Genomic DNA, 25,442 nt, shown 5'->3' on the forward strand with positions numbered 1-25,442 from the left:
AATAAAGTAGTATAGGCTGTGGTATAGGTAGGTAAAGTTGTGTTGCTTACTCCTTCTATTAAACTTGTGTTTCTATAAATCTAGATCTGACGTATCTTGATATTTCAGCAATTTTCGCTGGAAATACTATATTCTAGATTTTCCTTCGGTGTGTAGGTATTCTAGGAATGTAATCTCTTTTGTCCATCAATTCATAAACTCTTATACAGCTGCTAGAAGTAAAAAATATGCGAATAGACGCTTTAAACCCAATACATTAAACATTAAATACCTTAATATATACATAAACACCTGTAATATAGATATTATAAAATATGTAACCAAAACGAATGAATACACACAAGCAAGAAATCACGAAAGCGGTAGATGTAGACAGCGTGATCTAGTTTAAGACATGTTTATTTATATTTTAGCATTGCTCTATCAGCGAAATATACCTATACACATTAAAATTATGTCCGTCTGCCATTTATCTGCGTCACGTCTTATAGACATCCCGCACTTATCTTTAAGTATTACTAACACTAATATAGGACGCTAACAAAAACTTAACAAAAAATTGTTTGAGAAAGATAGGAATTAAAAAGTGTCTCAGATTTTCACCCCAGAGATCGTGCATTTACATAATATATGAATAGAATTTCATTTAAACTATAAAAAATAAATTCATCAAGATGCATATAATATCTGTAAAGTTCACAGTAAAGAACGATTGACCTACTATGATTGGAAGTAATCAATTCTCGAACTGGCGTATAGATACGTTGAGAAAATTATTTATTAATATTATCTATGAGTGTCGAAACTTGTACTATTACATAATTATATCCTTTTCATAATTAAGCTGCATACATAAATATAAGCATCAGTATATAAATATTATACATAATTCATAAAGTTGTTGAAGGAAGCCTATGCCAAAAGTCACGTTTGAAATAAAATTGTATTTACCGCATAATAAAAGAGCTTTGTGTAGACAATATACATAATATAATTATTTATATACCTACCTATACCTACACATGCGCATGGTAGAGTTCTACACATATGCATGCTTAAGTATATTCTTGAGCACACATATTATAGACACACGTATCCGTACACTAGTGTGTGTATGTGTCCATGCAGTCTAAGAGCGTAGACGCACTATGCGGGTAGCCGCATTGCGGGTAGCCGTCCGGCTGACCGCAATCACAATTATGTTTGTAATATTCATTTCTATGCGCACTGTGCGGTCTGCGGTAGCCGCATCGCAGTGCGCATAGAAATGAATATTACGTACATAATTGTGATTGCGGTCAGCCGGACGGCTGCCCGCAATGCGGCTACCCGCATAGTGCGTATACGCTCTAAGTATGATTGTATCATACTCACTACATTACAGCGTGTTACATGAATTCAAATAACATTAACTAATTGTTATAATAACAATAATTATCTACTTTAAGGAAGAAGAAATAACGGTGAATTTTAAATCAACACAGGAATTCTTAGGTTATTTTTACGGTTAGTGTTGTTTAGCAGTGAATAAAATCTATCATCAAAATGATTTTTTTTCATTATGGGCGGTAGGTATACCTCGAAAACATTTGTATATCAGGCATTTTTTTGAAAATTGGTTATCATTATAGTATCATCATAAAGAGAAATATCAAACTTATAACATTCCGTTGTTCCAGTAATTAAAAATGAAATTTATTATAAAAAATAAATAACAATATTCCCAAATCGAAACTCCACGTACGTTCTCGTAATGTAACTCAGTAAGAATTTATAATGTAATCCCTTAGAGTTTCCAGGGAGATGTAAATTAACGAAAACGGGTCAGAGAAATGTTACAGAATTAATTAATTCACTGTATTAATACCTTTTGTGTTATTTGTTAAAATCGATGTGTGCTTAGTGAGATTAATCTATGTTTAAGAAATTATGATAATAACAATATCAAAGAGAATGTTCTTTGACTTATTGATATTTTATTTAACCACCGAATTTCCTGTAATCTAACTTATTTATCTTACTTAAATTTATAAATTTTACCAGACAAAAATATTGTTATCACCACGGAGTTTCAAACTCTTCTTGATTAGTTAACATTCTTGCTTTCTACCGAAATTTACAACCACCTATAGAATCACGGTAGTAAAATCCCTAAACATATAATATACTTTAAGTGAAATATAGAGTAGGTAATATATGAAATGATAACGTCTTATCGACCATTTTTTAGTCACATTTATTAAACGCCTTCCTGGAAGTTTTTCATTTTTAGCAACGAATATCCTGAAAATTTTGAATTTACCACTCATCAATAAAATTCCAACAATTGTTAAAAAAATAAGCATTCGTACTACATAATATTAAAAATTCAACGAACTCCAAAACGTTTAGTTCATTATCTATTACAAACTACATGATTAATATTTATAACTGCGTTTCGAATGTGACAACAAAAAAATTGGAGAAATATTGAAATTTTTGAAAATATCATACGACCTTACTTGTTAACAGAACTCAATTACCTTTCAAGTCTTTAAACAGTATGTTTCGTAAATGTCGGTTAATTACAGAGACGTTCAGAGACTTTAATTACTCGTTTGAATTTGTTTTTTATTTGTTTTAACTGTAGAATCATAAATAAGTAACATTTTAATGATATACTTTGTAAAAATCTTCAAGTCAATGTCAAACTTGACCAGAGAAAACCATACTAATATTATAAATGCGAAAGTAACTCTGTCTGTCTGTCTGTTACTCAATCACGCCTAAACTACTGAACCAATTTTCATGGAATTTGGTATGGAGATATTTTGATACCCGAAAAAGGACATAGGCTACTTTTTATCCTGGGAAAAAGACGCAATCCCGGAAATCCCACGGGAACGGGAACTATGCGGGTTTTTCTTTGACTGCGCGGGCGAAGCCGCGGGCGAAAACCTAGTGATGAATAATTAGAATATCTTTTATTTATTTAGTACTCTATGGCAGAGATAATATTATATTAATCGCTTAAACAAGTCAAAATACTATAATGTTTTTAATAATTATTAAATATTTGTATAGCTCTTTAAAATACTATAACTGTATACCGATCATTCCGTTGTTGTTGTTGTTAAGTAAAAAAATTGTAATAATTTTAGCTATTACATTGTTATTTATTACCCGTTTTTTTCTTTTCTTGAACCAATAAAGAGTAAACATTTTCCTCGTTTTTAGGTACACTTATTAATAATAAAAAATACTGTATATTCTAAAACACATAATATTGTGCTTCACTGTTCATATTTTAATGTATCAAATATTTAAAATCAAACGCAGAATGTATGATTTAACTTGTGCCAGCTATCGCGGTAATTAACTATAACTCAAATATAAACAAAGGTTATTGCAAAACTTGATATATCTGGATCCCTTCGGATTTAACCTTTCACCTTCATAATTATCGTTATCAGCTTTCTTATGTGATGTTTGTAATATGTATTTCGACAGTAACCTCGTTATAGTTATGTTTGTTATTATTTGTCGAATATTGTAATCTTTTGACAAAAAATTAAAGTCAAAACAATGACTCAATTAACATGCTCTTTATGAGATAGAAGATAGGTACTGACGGAAATTTTGACTTAACATTTTATATAACTACGTATCCATTAAAACAAGTTTGTTTTCGTTGGTTTGTTTGAAATACAAAACACAAAATGATTGCTATTGAATTAATTTTTAAACACTAATTTTATTTTTGTTTATAATATACGCTATTGTAAAATAAAACATACTTCGAATTTTTTACGTCCATCTCGCTTTAATTTACTTATAATACGTAGACCGTAACAGTTAATATAATTTTAACAAAAAATCATAGCATTTAATAATAATAATTGATCGTTAAAACATCTCTATAAAGTAACACGAAGCCCAGAATGTAAACGAACGCACTATTTTAATAAAACCATACTGAAATCAAAGTAAAACTCATGATAAATAACAAAATGGCCGGCAAAAAAAGCAATTTATTTAAAGCCCCACTAAAATGGCAGCTAGTGTTGTGATCCCGAATTATTGATTTACGAAGCATGCGGAAATAATTTTCAATTCAATATAAGTGCACTTTACTCATATGCGTTATTCACAGATTCCAAAGGATTTTGTCGCGTGTGATTTTTACACCTACAATGTACACGATAATATATGAATAGCTATACCAAAGATAATATTATAATACTATACTAGTACTGAATAGTATATACTTAGAATAAACCTTTCATGACTTTTTTTAGATGTAGGTGCACGTGAAAAATTTTTGTAGTAGTATTCTTTTTTATTTATTAGCATTCATTATTAGCAAAGTATGCTTTTTTATTTACACAAATTAGGAAGCTCTTTAAAATAAAAGCTATCTACGAGTACCTACTATATTAAAGTTTTGTAAAAATTTATGTATCTGTATTTATGTTTGGCGCATTAAAACTCTGCAATGCATGTTTTTTTTGTTTTCTATTTTGGTTTAGAAACCGAAATTTAATTGAAACAATTACGAAAACACAAATAGATATTATTATCAACGCATCATCGCACACAAGCCTTTCTATTACTTGTTAAATGAATTTTTTTCAAGAATCATTCTCATTCATTAAAACTTTTTGCCGTAATTCAGTTCAGAACCTCAAGGTTTTATATTGTTTACAGTAAAAAGAATTGAAAAGGTCTAGATTGTTAGGATTCATGAATTGTTACTCGTCTAAATGCATTTCAGTATTATTTTCTTGATTTTAGAAGAATTGGAACATTATATTTAAGAACTAGCTGTGCCCGCGACTTCGTCCGCGTGGAATAGTGACTGCATAGTAGTTACTACATAACACACAATTATTGAGTAAACACGTCTTGAAACACGTACTAATCATATACAACTAAATTATAAGTACATACTTACACATTATTATAAAGTTAAGAAATAAAATAAATAATAACACAAAAGAACTGTTAGTAAAATTTATTACTAAACTGAGCTATAAAACTTAGGTACAGAAGAGTTCAAAATTTCCAGGATGTGGTTATTCACCCGCTCCCATATTCCTTCTACTTTCACAGACTTTCAACTTTTCCCTTTCACCCCTAGTAAATGGCAGAACCGATTTTGATCTAAACCATGTCTAATCATACCTATATATTATGTACATGTCATATCCTTTCGTTTATTACTCCATTTGGATTATTTATCCCCACTATCACCCCTAAGGTGCCCTATATGTAATAAACAGATTAACCAATTTTGACTAAAAAAAAAACATGACTAATTGTAATTCACACGTCATTTGATATGCCGCTTGATTATATTATTTGACCACATTCGATTATTCATTCCCACTTTTACCGCTATAAATCAATAAATGGATGAACCGATTTTGATTAAATATGCCTCATCATACTTCTCACGTCAGGTCATGCCCTTTCATTTGATATGCCACTTGGGTATATTATTTGACAACTTTTATACCTATATCCATAATCCAATAAATGGATGAACCAATTTTGATAAAATATGTCTTATTGTACTTTACACGTCATGTCTTTCATTAGATAAGTCACTTGAGTATATTTGATAAAATTTATTTATTTATTCCCACTTTTACCCCTATATCAAATAAATGGATGAACCGATTTTGATAACATTGGACTACTTAATTGTTTCTGACAGGTCGTCTTTTTTCATTTGATATATCACTTGGGTATAACAGACAGCATTCGTTTTTCTCATTCCCACTTTTGCCCTACATATACTTATTGGATGAACCGATTTTGATTAAAATATATGCCTCATTATACTTCTCACGTCAGGTCATGCCCTTTCGTTTGATATGCCACTTAGGTATATTTGACAACTTTTATTCCCACTTTTATACCTACATATTATATCCAATAAATGGATGAACCAATTTTGATAAAATATTATGTCTTATTGTACTTTACACGTCATGTCTTTCATTAGATACGTCACTTGAGTATATTTGATAAAATTGTTTTAATTTATTCCCACTTTAACCCCTATATCAAATAAATTGATGAACCGATTTTGATATAATTTGACTTGTTGTTTCTGACAGGTCGTCTTTTTTCATTTGATATATCACTTGGGTATAACAGACAACATTCGTTTTTTTCATTCCCACTTTTACCCCTCTATATCATAAATGGATGAACCGATTTTGATTAAATACCTATGCCTCATTATACTTCTCACGTCAGGTCATGCCCTTTCATTTGATATGCCACTTAGGTATATTTGACAACTTTTATTGCCACTTTTATCCAATAAATGGATGAACCAATTTTGAAAAAATATGTCTTATTGTACTTTACACGTCATGTCTTTCATTAGATACGTCACTTGAGTATATTTGATAAAATTCATTTATTTATTCCCACTTTTACCCCTATATCAAATAAATGGATGAACCGATTTTGATAAAATTTGACTAATTGTTTCTGACATGTCGTCTATTTTCATTTGATATATCACTTGGGTATAACCTACATTAACAACCTACATTAAGAACTAACATTCGTTTTTTTCATTCCCACTTACCCCTATCATATATATATAAAGCTACACTACCACTCACTGACTGACTGATTGACATCGCTTTTCTCGGAAACTACGGGGAAAGTGGGGGGGATAATTATGTGATTGTGTAGAGGTGCGCCGAGTGACCAGAGGAAAAATATAGCGATCTCGATCATCTTCGAAAACCGAGTGGACCCCTGGAGGTGCGCAAAAACGGTGGTACCTGGAGGGGGGGTGTCTGAACAAAAAATGCTCAGAACTGGTGGCGATTACCAGGGGTGGTGGAAAAATGGGGATTTTCGCGAAAACAAGATGGCCGCCGTACTTTGCCAAAATCGCCGTTTATGAATCCTTACGTCTCAAATTTGGCACACGTGCTCTGTTCGAGCCGGCGAATCGATCGGTGCCCCGTTCGAGTGGCTCCGGGCCCCAGTTTCCGACTTCCATACAACGTAAAATCCAACGGCCCGCGGAAACGGTGTGAGTTGGGTGGGGGGTCCGGGAACTAAAAATGATCACCACCCTGGGACGCTACCAGGGAGCCATAGTGGGTCGCTCGATTTTGGAATTTTTCCATTTTTGGCGCAAACATAAAAACGTAAATTTAGACGAGGTGGCGCAACGGAGAAACACACTAATGATGCATTCATACTCGCCCAGCTCCCAGGATATCCAGAAAAATCCGAAATTTTGAACTTTCTCACAGCCCGCGGAGACGGTCAACGGCCCGCGCAAACGGTAGCAGCTACATCTGGGGTGCTCAAACTAAATGTGTAGTAAACCTCGAGCAATTACCACAGATAGTGAAAAAAATTCAAAATGGCGGAAAAAATGGCCGCCGCCATACAAATGCTAAAACGGCCATCGCTGGTCCGATCGCGCTGAAACTTGGCACAGGGGCTTTAATCGAGCCGCACATTAAGTTGGCATACTCATCATCGAGTTTCCATCGCTGGTTTCCGAGTTTCATACAACGCGAAATTCGACGGCTCTCCGAAACGGCGCCAGATAGGTGGGGGGTGTAGAACTAAAAAATGATCAGGAAGATGGGGTGCTACCAGGGCAATTGAGAAATATCAAATTGGACGTAATTTTTTTTTCAAAAATGGCCGATTTTTCGAGGCAAGATGGTGGCGCCGTTTACTTTACGATCGGTCTGAAAATTGACTTTTGTGCTCTGATCGGCCAGATTTACAAAACTGCATACTCAGAATTTCTCTCCGACCCCCGGTTTCCATTTTCCATACATCACATAATTCAACGGCTCTCTGAACCGGTGGCAGGTAGGTCGAGGTCGCCAAAGTAAAAAATGCTTCAAAACCTGGTCCGCTTCCAGATATATAAAAATTTTTGTTAAAAAGCGAAATTTTTTTTTTCGAAAATTTTGTATGGAAATTTCCATAGTAGGAAGGGTAATAGGAATATAGCAACGGAAAAAGATGGCACCGCGGGCTGCTTGCTGCCCGCGCACCGCGCAACCTCGAAGGTCGACAGCCTCCCGGAGCAGAAAATATTTATTAACTTTTGAACTACCGCACGAGCCAAGCGAGCGAAGCGAGCGAATCACGGCAGCGGCCGGCGAAAATATTCAAAGAAGTAGCGAGGAGCGAAGCGACGAGCGAGTTAGGTTAACTTTTGAACTACTGCACTAGCCAAGCGAGCGAAGCGAGCAAGTCACGTCAGCGGCCGGCGTAAATATTCAAAGAAGTAGCGAGGAGCGAAGCGACGAGCGAGTTAGGTTAACTTTTGAACTACCGCACAAGACAAGCGAGCGAAGCGAGCAAGTCACGTCAGCGGCCTGCGTAAATATTCAAAGAAGTAGCGAGGAGCGAAGCGACGAGCGAGTTAGGTTACTTTTGAACTACCGCACTAGCCAAGCGAGCGAAGTGAGCAAGTCACGTCAGCGGCCGGCGTAAATATTCAAAGAAGTAGCGAGGAGCGAAGCGACGAGCCAGTTAGGTTAACTTTTGAACTACCGCACTAGCCAAGCGAGCGAAGCGAGCAAGTCAAGTCAGCGGCCGGCGTAAATATTCAAATAGGTAGCGAGGAGCGAAGCGACGAGCGTGTTAAGTAAACTCTTTAACAGTTTATTATGAAAAGTCACTGCCCGCTATCGATTAGACACCTCAAAATGATGAAATTCAGGGATCACGTTTCAAGAATTTAACCAATATTTGAATAAGTAATTTATAAGCAGTTTCGACTGACTGTAGAATCGCTGTTAGCAGATGTAACAAATGGACAGGAAATTCGAATGCATTTTCAAATGACTGAAGATTTCTGCCCTGGGATGAGCCGCGAGCTGCTTGCAGCTCGCGCACCACGCACCCTCGAAGGTGGACAGCCCCCCGGAATAGAAAATATTTGAATGGGAAATTTATAAGCACTTCCGATTGACTGTGGAATCGCTGTTAGCAGATAATAACAAATTGACGGGGGATTTTGATGCAATTTCAAATGACTGCCCTATTGCTTCAACCCAGGGGCAAAAGGGGCTCGCGGGCTGCTTGCAGCCCGCGCACAACGCACCCTCGAAGGTCGACAGCATTCCAGAATAGAAAATTTATGAATTGGGAATTTATAAGCACTTCCGATTGACTGTGGAATCGCAGTTAGCAGAAAATTATAAATGGACTTGGAATTCTAACACATTTTCAAATGACTGCCCTATTGCTTCAACCCAGGGGCAAAAGGGGCTCGCGGGCTGCTTGCAGCCCGCGCACAACGCACCAGCTAGTATTATAATATAATAATAAACAACTAATGTAACAAAAAAACGCATCTAATTCGTATTACCCGTTAGCGAGCTACGGTGGCACGGACAGACACGCAATACACACATAGCGGTCATAACACCCCTCTTTTTGCGTCGGGGGTTAAAAATATAATACCTACGACATAATTTCAAAGACCTTTTATATAGAAAATTTACCTAGAAGTAACCATAATGCTATTTGTGCAGGTTTTAGACTTATGAGCAAAAATCTAAATAAAGGTCCTTTGACCCCCCCTACTACCCCCTCAGCATAACCACCCCCCCCCACACGCTTGGGGTCTTTCGATATGATCATCTGGACATGTCAAGGAATAACTTTAGCGTATAATTTACGTAATAAAGTAATTCATGTATAGAATGCCTTAGCAAATGTTCGCTGTGATTACTTAAATGGTCATAACTTTTTTATTTATGAACCGATTGACATGAAATAAACACTAAATGTTAAATGAAGCTTACCACAATATATTAGTGAAAACCGCATCTAAATCGGATAAGCCGTTTCTGAGATTAGCGTGTTCAAACATACAGACAAACAGACAAACAGACAAACAGACAAACAGACAAACAGACAAAAATTTTTTTAACAACAGTTTTGGGTTTGGTATCGATTAAGTAATAACCCCTGCTAATTTTTTTTTACATATTTTCATTGTACAGACACCACTTTTCTAGAATTTTATTATATGTATTGATGATGATTTACGTCACACAATCAACAAATTAACATATAATAGACATTAAATACATTATATTATTCAACTCCTTTTTATCACTTCAATTTGCAACGTTTTTAATGAGGTTTATAATAATTAATTTTGACATACCTACTGGTACGTGAAAATTAATCTGAAATTTATTATAAGGTTTTTAAAAAGTTATTTTATGATGTGGCCGGACTTGACTTTGGAGCTAAATTTTCTGGAGACGTTTTATGGCTATTTGTTCATTTTTTGTAGAAAAAATACTATCCAAGTAAAACAATATCGATTAAAACTTATCTTCCTATAAATATTCCCAACCAAATATTTATTTCATAACATATTATAATATTATATTCGGATACGAATATTACAATGATAATCATGGTTTGTAGTAAATTAATTTTACTGCGTTATTAAATTATTCATTATTTCGTTGCAATCGTTGGTATATTTTTTTTAACAATTTTCAATACGCGTTACGAGTATTAAATTCATCAGTTTGAAATTCAATCAGCACAGAACCATAAATAATACTTTTAGTTCCATTCATATTAAAATTAATCGAACCTCTTTATCATCATTACATATTTACACAAACAAAAAAGAAAGGGGCAAAAACATAAAAAAATACCCCGTAAATGTTAACCCAAGTGCATCCAAAAGAAATAATTTTACATAGATAGCTTAAGGCTGAATCAATTTGTGTTTAGATAAGCGAACTTAATCGTGTTAATTTTTTACCATCAGTTACAAATAGTATATAAATGGAGTGAGTTTGTCACATTTAGATCATTACGTTGACTCACTTTGTCTAGGCAAGTTCAAAGATAAAGTCGATACAATGATCGATTCGAAGCCGCCGGCGTTTACGAATCTCAACGACTACGCTAAGGAAGATGTAAGTAAACAATTTTTTAACACTTTTGTTGTGAATGTTGACTTCATTTTATTGGGTACTTTATTATTTTTTGTACATTAATCATGTCAAACTTTGAGCGAAATTTTTTCATAATAATGTAGTTGAATATTATTTAAATAGTATATGGTTTTTATAATATTTAATTTTAGTAATCCTTTCTAATATAATTACATTTTTTCCTTGAAATTTTAGATTATTTCGTCTCAAACTCTCGTCTTCGTCTATGTAGGATAGAAATAAGAAGGATATTCCTCATTAAATAATTATTGTTATCTTAATTATTCTTCCCAATATTTTAATTATGTACCATCATTTTAAGAACATATAAAGTGAAAACATATAAATCTATAAATTCGTATGTATTCATTTCAAATACTATCTTCCAATGATTGCTATTTTCATTTAAATACTTATCATATAGAAAACAATTGGCAGTTTCTTATTACTTTTTAAATTACTTCAAAAATAGATAATTACTGCTTAAATAATTATTTATATTGACATAGATACAATTGTAAAATATTAATTAAATATCGTTAGATAATGATTATTTATTCTAACGTATTATTTTCATATCCAAATATAGATACATTAATGAATGTCAGATAAAAATAAACATTATTTACACTAGTAATAACTGTCATAATCTATTTATAACACACACTAAATTTCCACCCGCGGCTTAGCCCGCGTTTTCAAAGAAAAACCCGCATAGTCCCCATTCCTGTGGGATTTCCGGGATAAAAAGTAGCCTATGTCTTCAGTTACCTACAAACCAAATTTCATTGTAATCAGTTCAGTAGTATTTGCGCAAAAGAACAACAAACATCCATCCATCCTCACAAACTTTCACATTTCTAATAAGATTTTTGCTACGATAAAGTCTGTTGTTGACCTAAATTGCGTCTAGAATCTGCACCTGAATTCCCGTGGGTTTGAACTTTCGGTATGAAAGTAATTAGAAGTCCTGCATCTACTTAGTATTGGGAATGGGAAATCACATTCATTATAATTACGTATATATTATGTATATTTAATAGGTATTATGAAACGGTTAGTTTTACTAATTGATTTTATAATTATTATCAAATCGGCGTCTAAAAAACCTAATCGTTTTTTGATATGGTTTCGGGATATTACCTTAAGTTATTTTTGGAGCGTTAATCTTCTCTATCACAAGTGCAAATGTTTCTTAGATAGGTCAAATTTATATTTTTTATCAGCTTGTTAATCGGTTGTTTTGAATTTAATGGCGTTCTATGCAAATAATATTATGACAAATGTAGCATTATTGTAATTTAATTTAATTGTCACATGGGAATCGAAAGTTTGTCTCAAGTAAACCATTATTCTACTTATTGTGGTCCTGTAATGTTGTATTTATTCAGGAAACGGTTTACGATAAGTTACAGCGAATGTTCACATTTTACATAGTAGGATTGATAGTTCACAAAAACTTGCCACAATATGGGTCACTGAATCCTAAAACAAACAAATCATATAGACAGTATATTTACGGGAGTGACAGGAAACTTACAGTTGTTTTTTAATGTCAATCAATAAACAGGGGGTTTACCATGATTTCATAAAGCAGTATTATTTCCAGTATGGAAAAGTGATGGCGCTAGACGACCTATACTATTAGCTGTCATTTTTTCACACTGGAAATAATATTGCTTTAAACCGGCTGCACCTACCTGCCTGCTGCAGGGGCAATTTTGGAATTGCACCCTTAATTGGCTCCTTAATTGTAATGTGTATAGGCAAGTTGGGGCGATTTAGAGAACAGAAAAATTGCTCCGATGTTATATAAAATATTTTCAACCGATATTGTTCCCATATTGGCCTGGCAGGTAGATGCGTTTAAGTAGTTAGCCGGCTTTAGCCTTTTTGACTTCATGGGCTCAACGGTGCTAGCTACAAATTGAGAATACTTCCGTATTCAATATTTTTGTGACAGTCTGTTTGAAAACTTGAGTTACAGCACTCAAAGATTATATTATTGTTCACAGGTCGGAGCCAAAGTGCTATTCGCTACCGACGATTTCTTCGCGATATGTGATAATATGTTACTAAGAACTGAACCTGAGTTTATAGCTGATAAGTACACGGAATATGGAAAGTATATGGATGGATGGGAGACACGACGAAAAAGGGTTGAGGGGCATGACTGGTGTATTATAAGACTTGCTACTATTTGCACTATTAAAGGTGAGCGAAATGAGTTTTGTATTCATTATTTTTTGTTAAATATTTTAGTCGGCAAATTTGTACTTCATAATTTTTATTTACATAATAGTGTTAATATAAATGATTACCTATATTATGAAGAAGAATGTTCAAGAAAGATAATTTGTTGAGGATTATTGGTATGAGCAAATGTGATTAATTCGTGTTCCCATTATAATTTATATTCATTAAAGCGCCAAAAACTTGAAAAATAATTACCACTAAATGATAATTTTTGCAATTTTTTTCAGGTTTATTGGTAGATACGGCGTATTTTGTTGGTAATTACGCACCAAAATATTCCATTCAAGCTGCGGTATTAAGACCTGAAGGTAAGAAAAGTATTCAAAAAGTTAGTAGAGTAGTTTCTCTTGATATATAGAAATTAATTCCTTGATATAAAAATAATTAAGTAGTAGGAGGTTTCAAAAATTTAAGAAAGTCAAAAATTTTGATTAGAACATTTATGTCTTTAAACAATTGTAAATTGTAGGCACAAAACTTTAAATTGTGAATTTATTATGATAATTTCACCCGATCCGTTTTACCTACTCTCTAGTCTATAATAACTATGTTATACAACAAACACATTAAAATTTCAGATGAAGCAATAATACCAAAAAGGAACGCAAGTATAGGTACTGGAGCGACAGAAGACGATTTCAAACAAATAAATAAGCTACGTTCAGATGGATGGGAAGAAATAGTTCCCTTAACCGTATTGCAGCCGGGTAATGAAGAGACTCGTAGAAACTATCAAAAGGTGTGTGGTATATAACTTATCTTAATGAATACTCTGAAATATTTGCATAGAATTTGCTCTTTCAAGAGAGTTGCGTATGTTCAATTCCATTTTAAGATGTATGGGTGAGGTGTGAGGTATGTGATATTTTTGGTACTAAATTTATTTTCCCTTTAAAGTTATATTTTTTATTATAATATTTTCAAAAATATTTCAAAAAGTATGCAAATCCAATATTTACCAATTAATTATTATTATCAACTTGATGACGAAAAACTACTCAAGAAATAATTTTTCATAAAAATAATTTCCATAATATTTTATAAAAATAACAGGTGCTCAGTGATGAAGCCTGGACACACATACGGATAAACATTTTCCCCGATGGTGGAATAGCAAGGCTCAGTGTATTCGGTGATGCCATGCCCCCAGTGCCGCCCCCAGACCAGTTAATAGACTTAATATCTATGCTGAATGGAGGAAAACTACTTGGTAAGTTGATTTTATTATAGAAAAATAACATTTTTTAACAAAGGACGAAACCGCCTTTAAATATACAGAAATGGGCAGAATGTTAATGGGACCAGCCGTAAAACCGCTTTCACAAAAAAGTTATCAATCGGTTCACCCAGTCCAAAGAGGCAATAGGCAAAAAATACTATCCAATTGAGAATCACCTCCTTATTCGAAGGCGGTTGAAAATAAGGAAAGACCAAGTTTCAAAAATTGGCTTCTGATTTTATCCAGTCGTTACAAGGATAGTTTTAGGCATTTTGGGAATACAAGCGATTTTGCAAAACTTGTTCTGAATTCCTCGGAGGTCTGCAAGATCTGCACAAACTGGTATCGCATTCACAAATTCCATTTCAGGACGAACCAAACGAATAACTGTAATTTCCCAGGCAACGAGCTAAAGCGCTCCTTTGTTAAACCTTCGAGATCTTTCTAAGGACTTTGCCGTAATTAAATACGCTTGCATTTCTTTAACCGTAATTGATGAGGTCTAACGATATCTTATTCTTGCGATTGTTCAAAATTTGTAATTCTTTTTGGAACAACATACTTAATAATTGTACTTTTACTCTACTTGTACTCTTTTGTGTACTAAAATTTGGTACTATGCTGTAATCTGTCTTAGTGTCAATGTTCTTTAAAGTTTGATTTTGTAATAACTACTCATTCATTCATAATTCAATATATGCGATTATTATAAGAAACGTATACAATTAAGAAAGACTTTTAATCTATACCTTTTTTTCCAGGGTTTTCAAACGGACAATTCAGTTCTCCGAAGAACTTAATTAAACCAGAAAAAAGTCAATCTATGGCTGATGGTTGGGAGACAGCTCGTAGACTGGATAGGCCTAAGGTTATTACTGCTTATGACAATGGAACTATCACTTCACCAGGTAAGACTTAAAATTCTTATATATAAAATATAGATAATACAATAAAAAAATATTGAAAAGTATATATAATATTATTCTTGAAATAACATAATTAATAAGGCTAATTATTTCAATCAACTTTTTTATAGGAGAAGAATATGCAGTCTTCAAACTAGGCTTTACTGGCAGAGTTAAAAAAATATGTGCCGACACAACCCAGTTCAAAGGAAATTATCCCGATACTATTCGATTTGAGGGAGTTAATCTTGGCAATAAGGAATGGGAAGATTCTCAAGATATTCCCTGGAAGACTATCCTTGGTCCTGTTAAGGTATGTGACAAACCTTAACTTAACACAATTAAGTCCAATGTAATTGGATAAGAGACTTTTTTTATCATAGTCGTATCATTTTTAGCAACTCAATAATACAACACTTGCAGGTGACCAATCACCATTTAAACCAATTGAAATAATAATAATTAGTCCTTTTAACAACAAAATTATGTAATTTTATGGTGTGATACGATCTTCGAAGTGATTCTCTGTAAAAAGAATTCAAAAAGTCAGTACCTGAAACTTCACATTTATCTCGTAAATACACAAACTATTAGAAAAACAATTCTAATTTCATGTTTGAGACAGAACTTTATCAAGTGAAAAATCAAGATCAATGAATCCGAGACTAAAACTCAATTCGGAATTGGTCATGCGATTTATTTGGTTAATTGTAATTATTCACTAGTCAAATTGGAAGCGTTATTAATGTCAGTGAGTCTAATTTATTGCCCATTCAAATGTTATTTTTAAAAACGTTGTTATTTGGCTTTTACTCGCTATGAAGTTTAACTAACTTAATTAGGCTGGCAGTATCAGGCATTTTTTGTGCAGTAGTATGCAGTACCTTAAATAGGCATAGAATTGAGTAATGTTCCAAACGATAATATTATTTATTTGCTATCGATATTACAAGATATTTTTAGGAGTGAAAGCCCTTACGAAATTTATCCTTAGACGTAAAACGAGCGTGATCATAGACTTCTTCTTTTATTCCTATTTTGTCATGTTATTATATTGTATTAAATCAAACATTTCGTACACAAAACGAGTAACATATCGACACAGGCTTTTAATATAATTTTTTTTCAGCTCTTAGCTTCTAAAATAACTATTTTTTTTTATTTCCAGCTATCCGCAAACAGGGAACATTGGTTCGACAGCGACACTGACGCCATCAACCATGTACGAGTCATCATCGCACCTGATGGTGGTATGAGCAGGGTCAGGATGTATGGTTTCGTGGAATCCAACGAAATTATGTAACTTAACAAACTACACCGAATTGTATTATTGAGACGTATTCATTTCAATGCAAACTAGTGTATGAAAAATTGGGAGAAATTATTTGTCAACATTCCAATTAATTCATCATAATAACTTATTTATATTTTCACAATCAAACTTTCGAAAATTTTTGATGTGAAACTTCTTTAGGCGCGTTGAGAGTAAAATTACCAGGTCGCGTCAAGCTCTACATTACCGTCACGTCATCGAGTAAGGCGACGATTTTGGTATCTATGAATCTTGCCAAAGAAGTTTCACTTCTGACACGTTTGCTCGGCACACACGTTTTTTATTCCAATATATTGTTAATAAAACATAAATTATATTATATTACAATAGCAAAACACCAAGGGATAAGATAATGTATTTAGTATAATTTATTGTTATTAATTTAAATACAAATTGTTTTATTATTATTTAATAATAGTGGCACTATTGATTTTTGTGCACTTTTGTGAAGTTATTATTTAACATTATTATGCACAGGTCAATGAACTATCTGAAGTATTATTAGCAATAAATGTTTAAGCAAGTCTTGGTGAATTTTTATTGCATTAGATTAATACATTTACCTATAATACCTACTAGAAAGCTATGACGAATCGTAAAGATATTACAAATAAATTGCCTCTACCTAACGAGAATATAATAAAAGTTAAGTAATAAAAAAATTCTGTAGAATAAAGTTAGAAATTTATTTAAATCCATTCACAAAAAATAATAAGTACTCAAAAAAAATTGTTAACATGTAGTCAATTACAATTCAAGTATGTATTAAAAATAAGAAAATCTTAGATTACAAAGAAAATATTACGACACCATCCTTTCAAACAATTCTAATTGATAATAATATAAAGCATTCACATTTGAATGAAATAGAACTCTATTACAATAACAATAGGGTCCATTAACGAATGGAATGTAAACAGAATAGCTTTGATTCACTCTAATGATGCAGCTAATAATTGCTTGGTAACTAATAGAGCATATAACATTGTAAATCTAATAGATTTGACGTTGTATAATATAATCTCTTCCATCATATCTCATGCATTTCCCATTAGGCTGTAAATATAATTAGGCAAAACTTGATGAGTATTCAACAACACCTATACAGTATATTATAATACCTACTTAGCAGTTCAGCAGTACATGATGTCCTTTGGTGTACCTACTATGCTCAATGGAACTTTTCATTACTGATAACGTAAAAAAATAGTTAAAAACCTGACCTAAACGACGATTTTTATTAGATTTATTCCGTTCCGCCTCCTCTTGCCGCGAGATCACGTCCTCGGAGAACGTGATCACCGCGCGCCAGGATCTGTCGCTGCCCACCATTGCGCGAACAATGGAGGGCAGAGAGAGATCCGACCCGACGACCGCGACCAAGCGAGCACGAGGCTCGGCCCACGCGGGGCACACGGCAAGAGTATGATCTGCCGTGTCCTCCGGGCAGGCACACCAATGGCAAGCCATGCTGGGCTCCCTCCTCGCGACTTTACACAGATACCGCCCGAAGCAACCGTGCCCGGACAGTACGTGTCTAAGGAGGAACACATACACACACCCTATATAAATGTAATAAAACTGTATGATATAAATAATATTGTCTGCTATCTGTCTATTAAAAATTGTCCGCGCAAATCTCAGGAATTTCCACTAACTTTATCTTTATCAGAGAAGAGGTTATAATACAACATTTAATATTAAATTAAATTAAAATATTCCATCACGTTCAAGATAATATTAACACAATATATTATGCTTAATTTTGTAGTGTTTATTCGTAATTTTAAATAATTAATACGAAATGATTCATTTAAAAAATATTTACTTAAAAAAGAAGGAGGTTCTCTATTTAACATAATCTCAGAAAGTAATATTTGTCATTTAAATACACAATTTTCATAATAAAACCAGCAAAAAGTTGTCCATTGAATATTATGCAGTAGATAGGTATCTTACAATATATTTTGCCGCTAAATGTGAAATAACGAGTAACAAATTGTTCTTTCTTTTTCTTTCTTTCTTACTATGTACTTAGCTTATTTTAAAAACATCAATTTATGACTGTATTCTTATAGGTATATCTATCATACTGCATTTTTTCAAAGTAATATAAAAATAAGTTCAGGTTAATTTGCTCTACAAATCTTTAGTTGTTAGATAACTACGAAAACTTACTGACAATAGGAGCTTCTGCTAACCAAATACCAAGTTTATATTCATCATCGTCATTACTAAAACAATTTACTGGTTATTCATAATTCGACTCCTTAATTAGGGCACAAAACGGAGACGGACTCTAAGAAAATGCAATCTCTCAAATAACCTTTGAACCGATACTCCACGTTTAACCTCTAACAAACATATGCATTAATTAAAATAAACCACTATCACCAGTTATAACTGCTTCTAACTGCGATAGTAACAAAGTTATCTTATCGAATGAACACGCGTCCTAAGCGTTTTCAATGATACTTCGATTAAACATGAATTGTGTCACAAAAATCAGTTTTGTGTTAGTGTGAGGGACTTTTAAAGTAGTCATAATAATATTGATTACATGAAGTGTATGTATAGGCCAGGAATAAGATGATAAGAGATTTTGATGACCTATAAATATTTACTTTTTGATTGTATATTTTTTACGAAATACGGTACGGCAAATGCGCTTACAACTTTGAAATTAAAAAAAAACGTATGTGGCACTCGGGGACTGCCGCGGTAAAGCTATTGCATAGCATGCCTTCAAGCCACACCTCCACCCGTCGGAGTGGGGAGCGTGAGGTTTTTTCGTTACGGAATTTCTAGATTCGGTCCCCGCGCTCAAGGCCTGCGATAGAAGCTATGCAATAGCTTAACAGGTGTAAACTGCAGTTATTTTATTTGAGTCATTAAACATTTATTTGTGTTTATTATGATGGCCTAATATCCATTCCTTGACTTATGCCAAAAATGGCCTTCATTCTAAAATTGTTCCCTCCGAGTTTTTATCACTATACTTTTGCATGTAGAGCGCAGTCAATGTTTTTAATTTCTGGAATCTACTATCAGGAAGATGAAATAACCCATTAGAATTTATACTTTTATCCATGAACCAATAAACTACCTCTTAGTTATGATAGAATGTAGATTGTCAGTCCTTAGTTTATTGGTCCATGTTTTAACTGATAATTATAATACGTACAATATATACACAAACATAATAACATAAGGTGGAATATTTAATTCATCAATAAATTACTATTTCAACCAACCATTCAGTCATGTATATTGTATCAATTATGGATCTCAATTTCCTGCCGAATAATTCAAACAAATGACTGTATTACATTCCTGAACAATAAGCCTGTACCTACTTGGAACTGTAAAATATTGTATAACAACATGAAATCGTTTGGCATCGTGATGTAACGAAGATATTAAAATAGAGTGTTTTGTATTTTAACTCACTTATACTTGGTATATATTTTTTTTTATTGGGAATATAAATCTATTTTCAAGTTACGTAACAATCTCTGCCTGCACCGCAGCCTCTTTAGGCAGCATACATTTTTATTTGTGTGCAAGAAATGATGAAAAAATACTTCTATTCATGTTTTGCACAGGACCTTAATCTTGACTAATTCAAAAGCAACATTTTTATTGACACTCCTATATGTGTAATAGTGATGTAGCAAAAGATGTGGCCGTCTCGATAAATGGACCGTCGAACAACAAAATAACAAAGCAGCAATTCTTCACATTTACCCTCTCAAACAACCAATCAAAATTGCCCATAAATTTTATTATATACTAGTATAGATTAAAAAACGTTATATATTCACATAGCTTTAATCATTGGAAGCACTTCACATTTTATGGAGCTAAGGCTCCCATAAAGCAAGCGTAATACCTTTCGCTTTATTGCGTCGTGAAATTCAGTTATCATTTCGCACCATTCGAAATTGTAATTGTAAAAAAGTATGTAATTTATTTTATTACAAAATAAAAAGCATTGTTATAAAAGGAAATGTCCTTAATTTCGCGGGAGAAATTACAATTTGACACCGTCCCATTTCGTTTGAAACGTGAACCTTCGTTTAATAAAAAGAGAACATTTGGAATCGCATTTGGAAATATGACTTGGGCGTTGATTATATTCATACGGAGGAAAGTTACAAAAAATTACTTAGAAAAGCAACCTTATGGTTTTCAAGCGATGTAGGTATTGCAGGCAAGTTTGTGTAGAAATGTTTTGATGTGTAATAGAAAGAAGTATTTTTCTGTTGTTCACATCTGATGTTAGGGACAATATAGTAAGTAGATTATCTCAAAGAAATCGTCTTATAGTAATATCATTGTTATTGACGAGCCAGTAGTGTTGTAACCCTGACCCTCAGTGTAACACTAAAAAGTGTCGCAGTGGAAAAATACTAAATAATATGTAATATTATTATGGTAATGAGCTTACTTCAGCTATCGATTATTTGAAATGAATAAATTTATGATAAAGCTTTAATATTTTGTGTAATCATCAGTTATGTAAGTGTACAGTACCTACACTTTTGCTTTTAAAAAAAATAGTATTCTTTGCCATACATTGAGATCCAGCTTATTTTTGCAACCAGAAACATACAACATAAATAACATTAACAAAATGGTTTTCCTTTCCATTTAGTAACTCTTTTTACTGTTATTTAAGAGAAAATCTTACTCTATTATTCTATTTTCGGCAAATATTATTCAGTTTACGCATTGTGTTGTCAATATTAGCCCATTAGTAGTCAAAACCATTGGCTCTTATCGTAGAATGATTTTAAAGGATTAATTAATTTACCTCTTGATAGATCGAGGGGTGAAATCGAGTGTAATGTCATTAATTGGACTATGTGCGTATGAATGTATGAATTTAACCCATTTTTTTGGGGTTCCGTGGTGAAATAAGATTTTTTTATATAAATTATTTTTATATAGCATTGAAATAAAAAATAAATATAAAAATAGTACAATCAGATTGCCTACATCACTATAAATAACTATTATTAATTAAAATAAAAAAAAAAATATTCTTATTTAAATCGAATTTAAAACCTATATTGATAAACCCATTCAAACAATACTTTGGTAGCTCAATCATATTTTTTTCTTATTAATTTATACACTTAATTTTCAAATCTCCAAATGATAACCTGAAGTTTATGAAAGCATGGTACGAAACCATAACCGTTACAAAGGATGAGTCTTTATTACTGTCCTTATTGGCTTATAATTAAGCCAACTAGAAACTTTAGTTTGCTATTAAATTTCCTATATTAGTTCGAAGCCAGGTGAAACGATATAGAGGCCACATAATTGTGATTTGCCGATCCCGTGTCAAACCCTTATCAAAAGCTTCCTAGATCACATAAGCCTCCCGTTTTAATGTACTATAATAAAATCATGTTATATATTGTTAATTAAAAATTCTTATAATGCTGGCTAAAGAAGCCTCCCAACGAATTTAACAAATAATGCGACTATGACAACTAATCTAACAAACGTGGATAATACGCTTATTCCCAATTATTGGATATTATCGACATTTTTTTAAGAATGTCCAAAATACCCTTATAGTGTAAGATTGTGAGTAGTAGATAGTGTTATAATCTAATATTGTTACTAGCGCGATTTTGTAATATTATACAATGTCTTTACATAAATATTTAAAAAAAAGATATTTTCAGGCATGAGTAAATTCATAGCCATAAACGGTCAACATACGTTTTAACATTGATAAAGAACAACATGGATCATTATCGATTTGTATCGTTACATTTCGTATCTTTAACCTTTAACCGGTCTTCTGTAAGAGTAACTTGACCGATATAACGTTCCATGGGACGGTATAAAGTCATTTAATTTTATTTTGCTTTAATATTCTCTTTTTGGCTTTAGCCCCCACGCTTAAAATTATATTATCATATATATTGACTGACCGGTTGGCTTTGTTGGTAGTGGCCCTGCCTTCCAAGCCAGAGGTCGTGGGTTCGATTCCCACCGGGGCAAATATTTGTGTGATGAACATGTTTGTTCTGTGTCTGGGTGTTAATTATCTATACATATAAGTATTTATTTAAAAATTATATATGTATGTTTATCAGCCATCTGGTTTCCATAACACAAGCGAAAGCTTAGTATGGGATCAGATCGTGCCGTGAGTGAAAATTGTCCTGAAATATTTATTTATTTATTTGGTATTAATTAGCATTTTTCCAACGTGATACTAACATTATTCTATTTCTAAAGCAATATGACTACAAAGACTTTCTTACTCTGAACTAGGTAAATCAGACATTAAATCTTCAAATCCAGTTTCACACCCAGGACAATATAGTTAAATACCAGACTAAGAATTAACCAGCCATAATAAAATATTCATACTTTTAAATCGTGAAACTACGTCGACATTTTGAAAATGGCTCTTTTCACTGGCCGTTTCATTTAGCGCGAGTATTATCAATATTACGGTAACTTCGGAACAAAGCTCCTAATGAATGAACAAAAAATGTGCGAACAATGTGGTCGTTGAAGCACAATTAATGCAGATATGTGGATACAGGGTTGATGTGTAAAAGAGAAAATGTATAGGTATTGATGTAGATTTATTTTAAGAGTCGGGATATTATATGGTACTTCAGCAATTATTGCAAATGTTATTAGAGAAAAAGTTAAAAGTGATGCGTCAAACTATCGTATATTTTGCAAATTAAAGATGAAATTGTAATAAAAAATCGATATTTATTTGTAAAATCAAAGCACGGGCCCTGTCACGCGTGGTAACTGGCTATAGAGATATGCTTTTAAATGTCACAGAAAAAAAATTGGTTCCTCATATACTTACATTTTATTCTCGTACCATTTCACTTTCCAGATTTCAAATGCCTATAATATATTAAATAGGCGGATATCCACACAGTGAGCAGCCTCGCGAAGCATAATTTACTGCGCTAATAAAAGCTCGGTCCGTTTGGACGTGGCTCGGCCGAGGAAAATCGTGCTGTCATACCATAGAGTTGCTTCGAGGTTATATGGGTACATAATATTATTATTATACTTAAATTAAAATATTTTTTTATATCAATGCTTATTTCAGTACCTAGTCACCTACCACTTAAAAAACATTTAACTTTGAACTTTCGCATCGCATAGCAATAAATATATTGTTCGAAATATTTCGCCTAAAGTTGAAATATAAATAACGAAACGATGACAAACTTAAAAGAAACAATATATTCAAGGTATCGGACGGCAAAAATTCAAAGACAATATTTCAAAATATCGTTTTATTGTAACGAGGTCGGCAAATGTTATTTTCTTTTAAGGAAAACGTTGTCTCAAGGGTGTAGAGGATATTTGAAAACTGAAATGGGTAGCTTTATTCTATTAAGGCTGCTGTTTGAATATAATACTGCTGTATTTGTTGGCACCAGCAATTGTCATGGTGTTGTTCTTATTATAACAATTTATATATGTTCCTATTCGTGATTTTTTATAATTAATTCGCTGTGTATTCAACAATTCTCTTTAACAACATTTGAATATTATAAAAGATTATGTACTTTGCTTTAGTTTTGTATCTAATATTAAATTTAGTATGATGGAAAATAAATTCATGAAAAGTCATTTTTAATAATTAAGTATTTTTTATATATGCGTTTATAAACCTAGCTTCGAGATTACGAACATTCGAACTTTATTCTCATAATGGATTTGTGAGCATTTGTAGTTCATAAACTAGCCCCCTAAATTCACGTCACCTTGGCGTAATATCAAGCGAAAGAAACCCTTCAATAAACAATACGAACAATTGCGTACGTAATGGGGGAACAAAGCAGCGAGTCGTAAAACGCCAAATGCCATAGCATCTTGCTGGCCATCCGGACGCCATTGGGCTACCTGCCAACTCGGACACACGGCTCTCTGTTACACCGTTGCGTAACTTGGAAAAAATTCGGATAAATCCAAGCATAACAATATTATCACTATTGGCTAGATGTACAAATGTGTACATTAACTATCATATAAGGTACGATTATTGATATTTTTAGCTTTGAATAATCGATTTTTCAATGGTACTAAATTATGGCATGCATCTGCCTATGGATACTAATCATTAGAATGTTATAGTGTTATTTTTAAACACTATAACAAAGATATATGTATAATAAAGAGTTATTATTTCTTTTTTTTAATAGTTGGAGCGATAAGGCAAAGCCAATCTCTTACTCAATACTTCTACAATTATACTTCAGCACTTCGCAGTACGAAAACAAGTACTGATAATTATTTTTTAAGCTCTAGAAAACGGTCTCCTCTACCATATTTTGTTAATTCTTAGAAATTCGTACATGCTCTACATAATTATAAAATGAAATATATTCACTACGGTGTGACTGTTCCATCATTTATCTCTTTGTAAGCGGCGGGGGTGTGAGTATAATATACTTTATGATCTGAGATTTTCTAGAGAAACTATTCGCATTAAATAACTACCCTTACCTTAGCACGGACATCTTTAAAGCTCTTCAGAAGATTTACAAAAGCCTGTATTTGACCTGAGGTGAAATATAAGATTTAGTACCTGATAATAACTGCCCTACTTTCATTTTATACGAACACTATAACGCAACTTATATTTGCCTGTTTAATGTGTTCGAAATATACAAATTATAGGTATTTATTTAAAATTGTGTTTTAAGTATCTTTGTTAAATTAAGAATATTTGAATACAAAATTCATATGAATTGGAT

General features: G+C 32.8%; 1 protein-coding gene across 1 annotated transcript; it reads left to right on the forward strand.

Annotated features, from left to right (window-relative positions):
• Nucleotides 1–10,846: 10,846 nt before the first annotated feature.
• LOC149485234 (putative inactive allantoicase) lies at nucleotides 10,847–17,200 on the forward strand. Its single transcript, XM_089700022.1, has 8 exons — nucleotides 10,847–10,943; nucleotides 12,977–13,175; nucleotides 13,445–13,525; nucleotides 13,796–13,956; nucleotides 14,271–14,427; nucleotides 15,198–15,344; nucleotides 15,473–15,654; nucleotides 16,510–17,200. Exons 1-8 carry the CDS (start codon nucleotides 10,887–10,889, stop codon nucleotides 16,642–16,644), a joined length of 1,119 nt encoding a protein of 372 aa, XP_089556148.1. The 5' UTR covers nucleotides 10,847–10,886; the 3' UTR covers nucleotides 16,645–17,200.
• The last annotated feature ends 8,242 nt before the right edge of the window (nucleotides 17,201–25,442 follow it).

Source organism: Colias philodice, chromosome 10, assembly GCF_061535455.1.
Source record: "Colias philodice isolate Cphi_HAF_F1 chromosome 10, ilColPhil1 Martin Lab GWU primary, whole genome shotgun sequence".
In the NCBI taxonomy this organism is placed as follows: domain Eukaryota; kingdom Metazoa; phylum Arthropoda; class Insecta; order Lepidoptera; family Pieridae; genus Colias; species Colias philodice.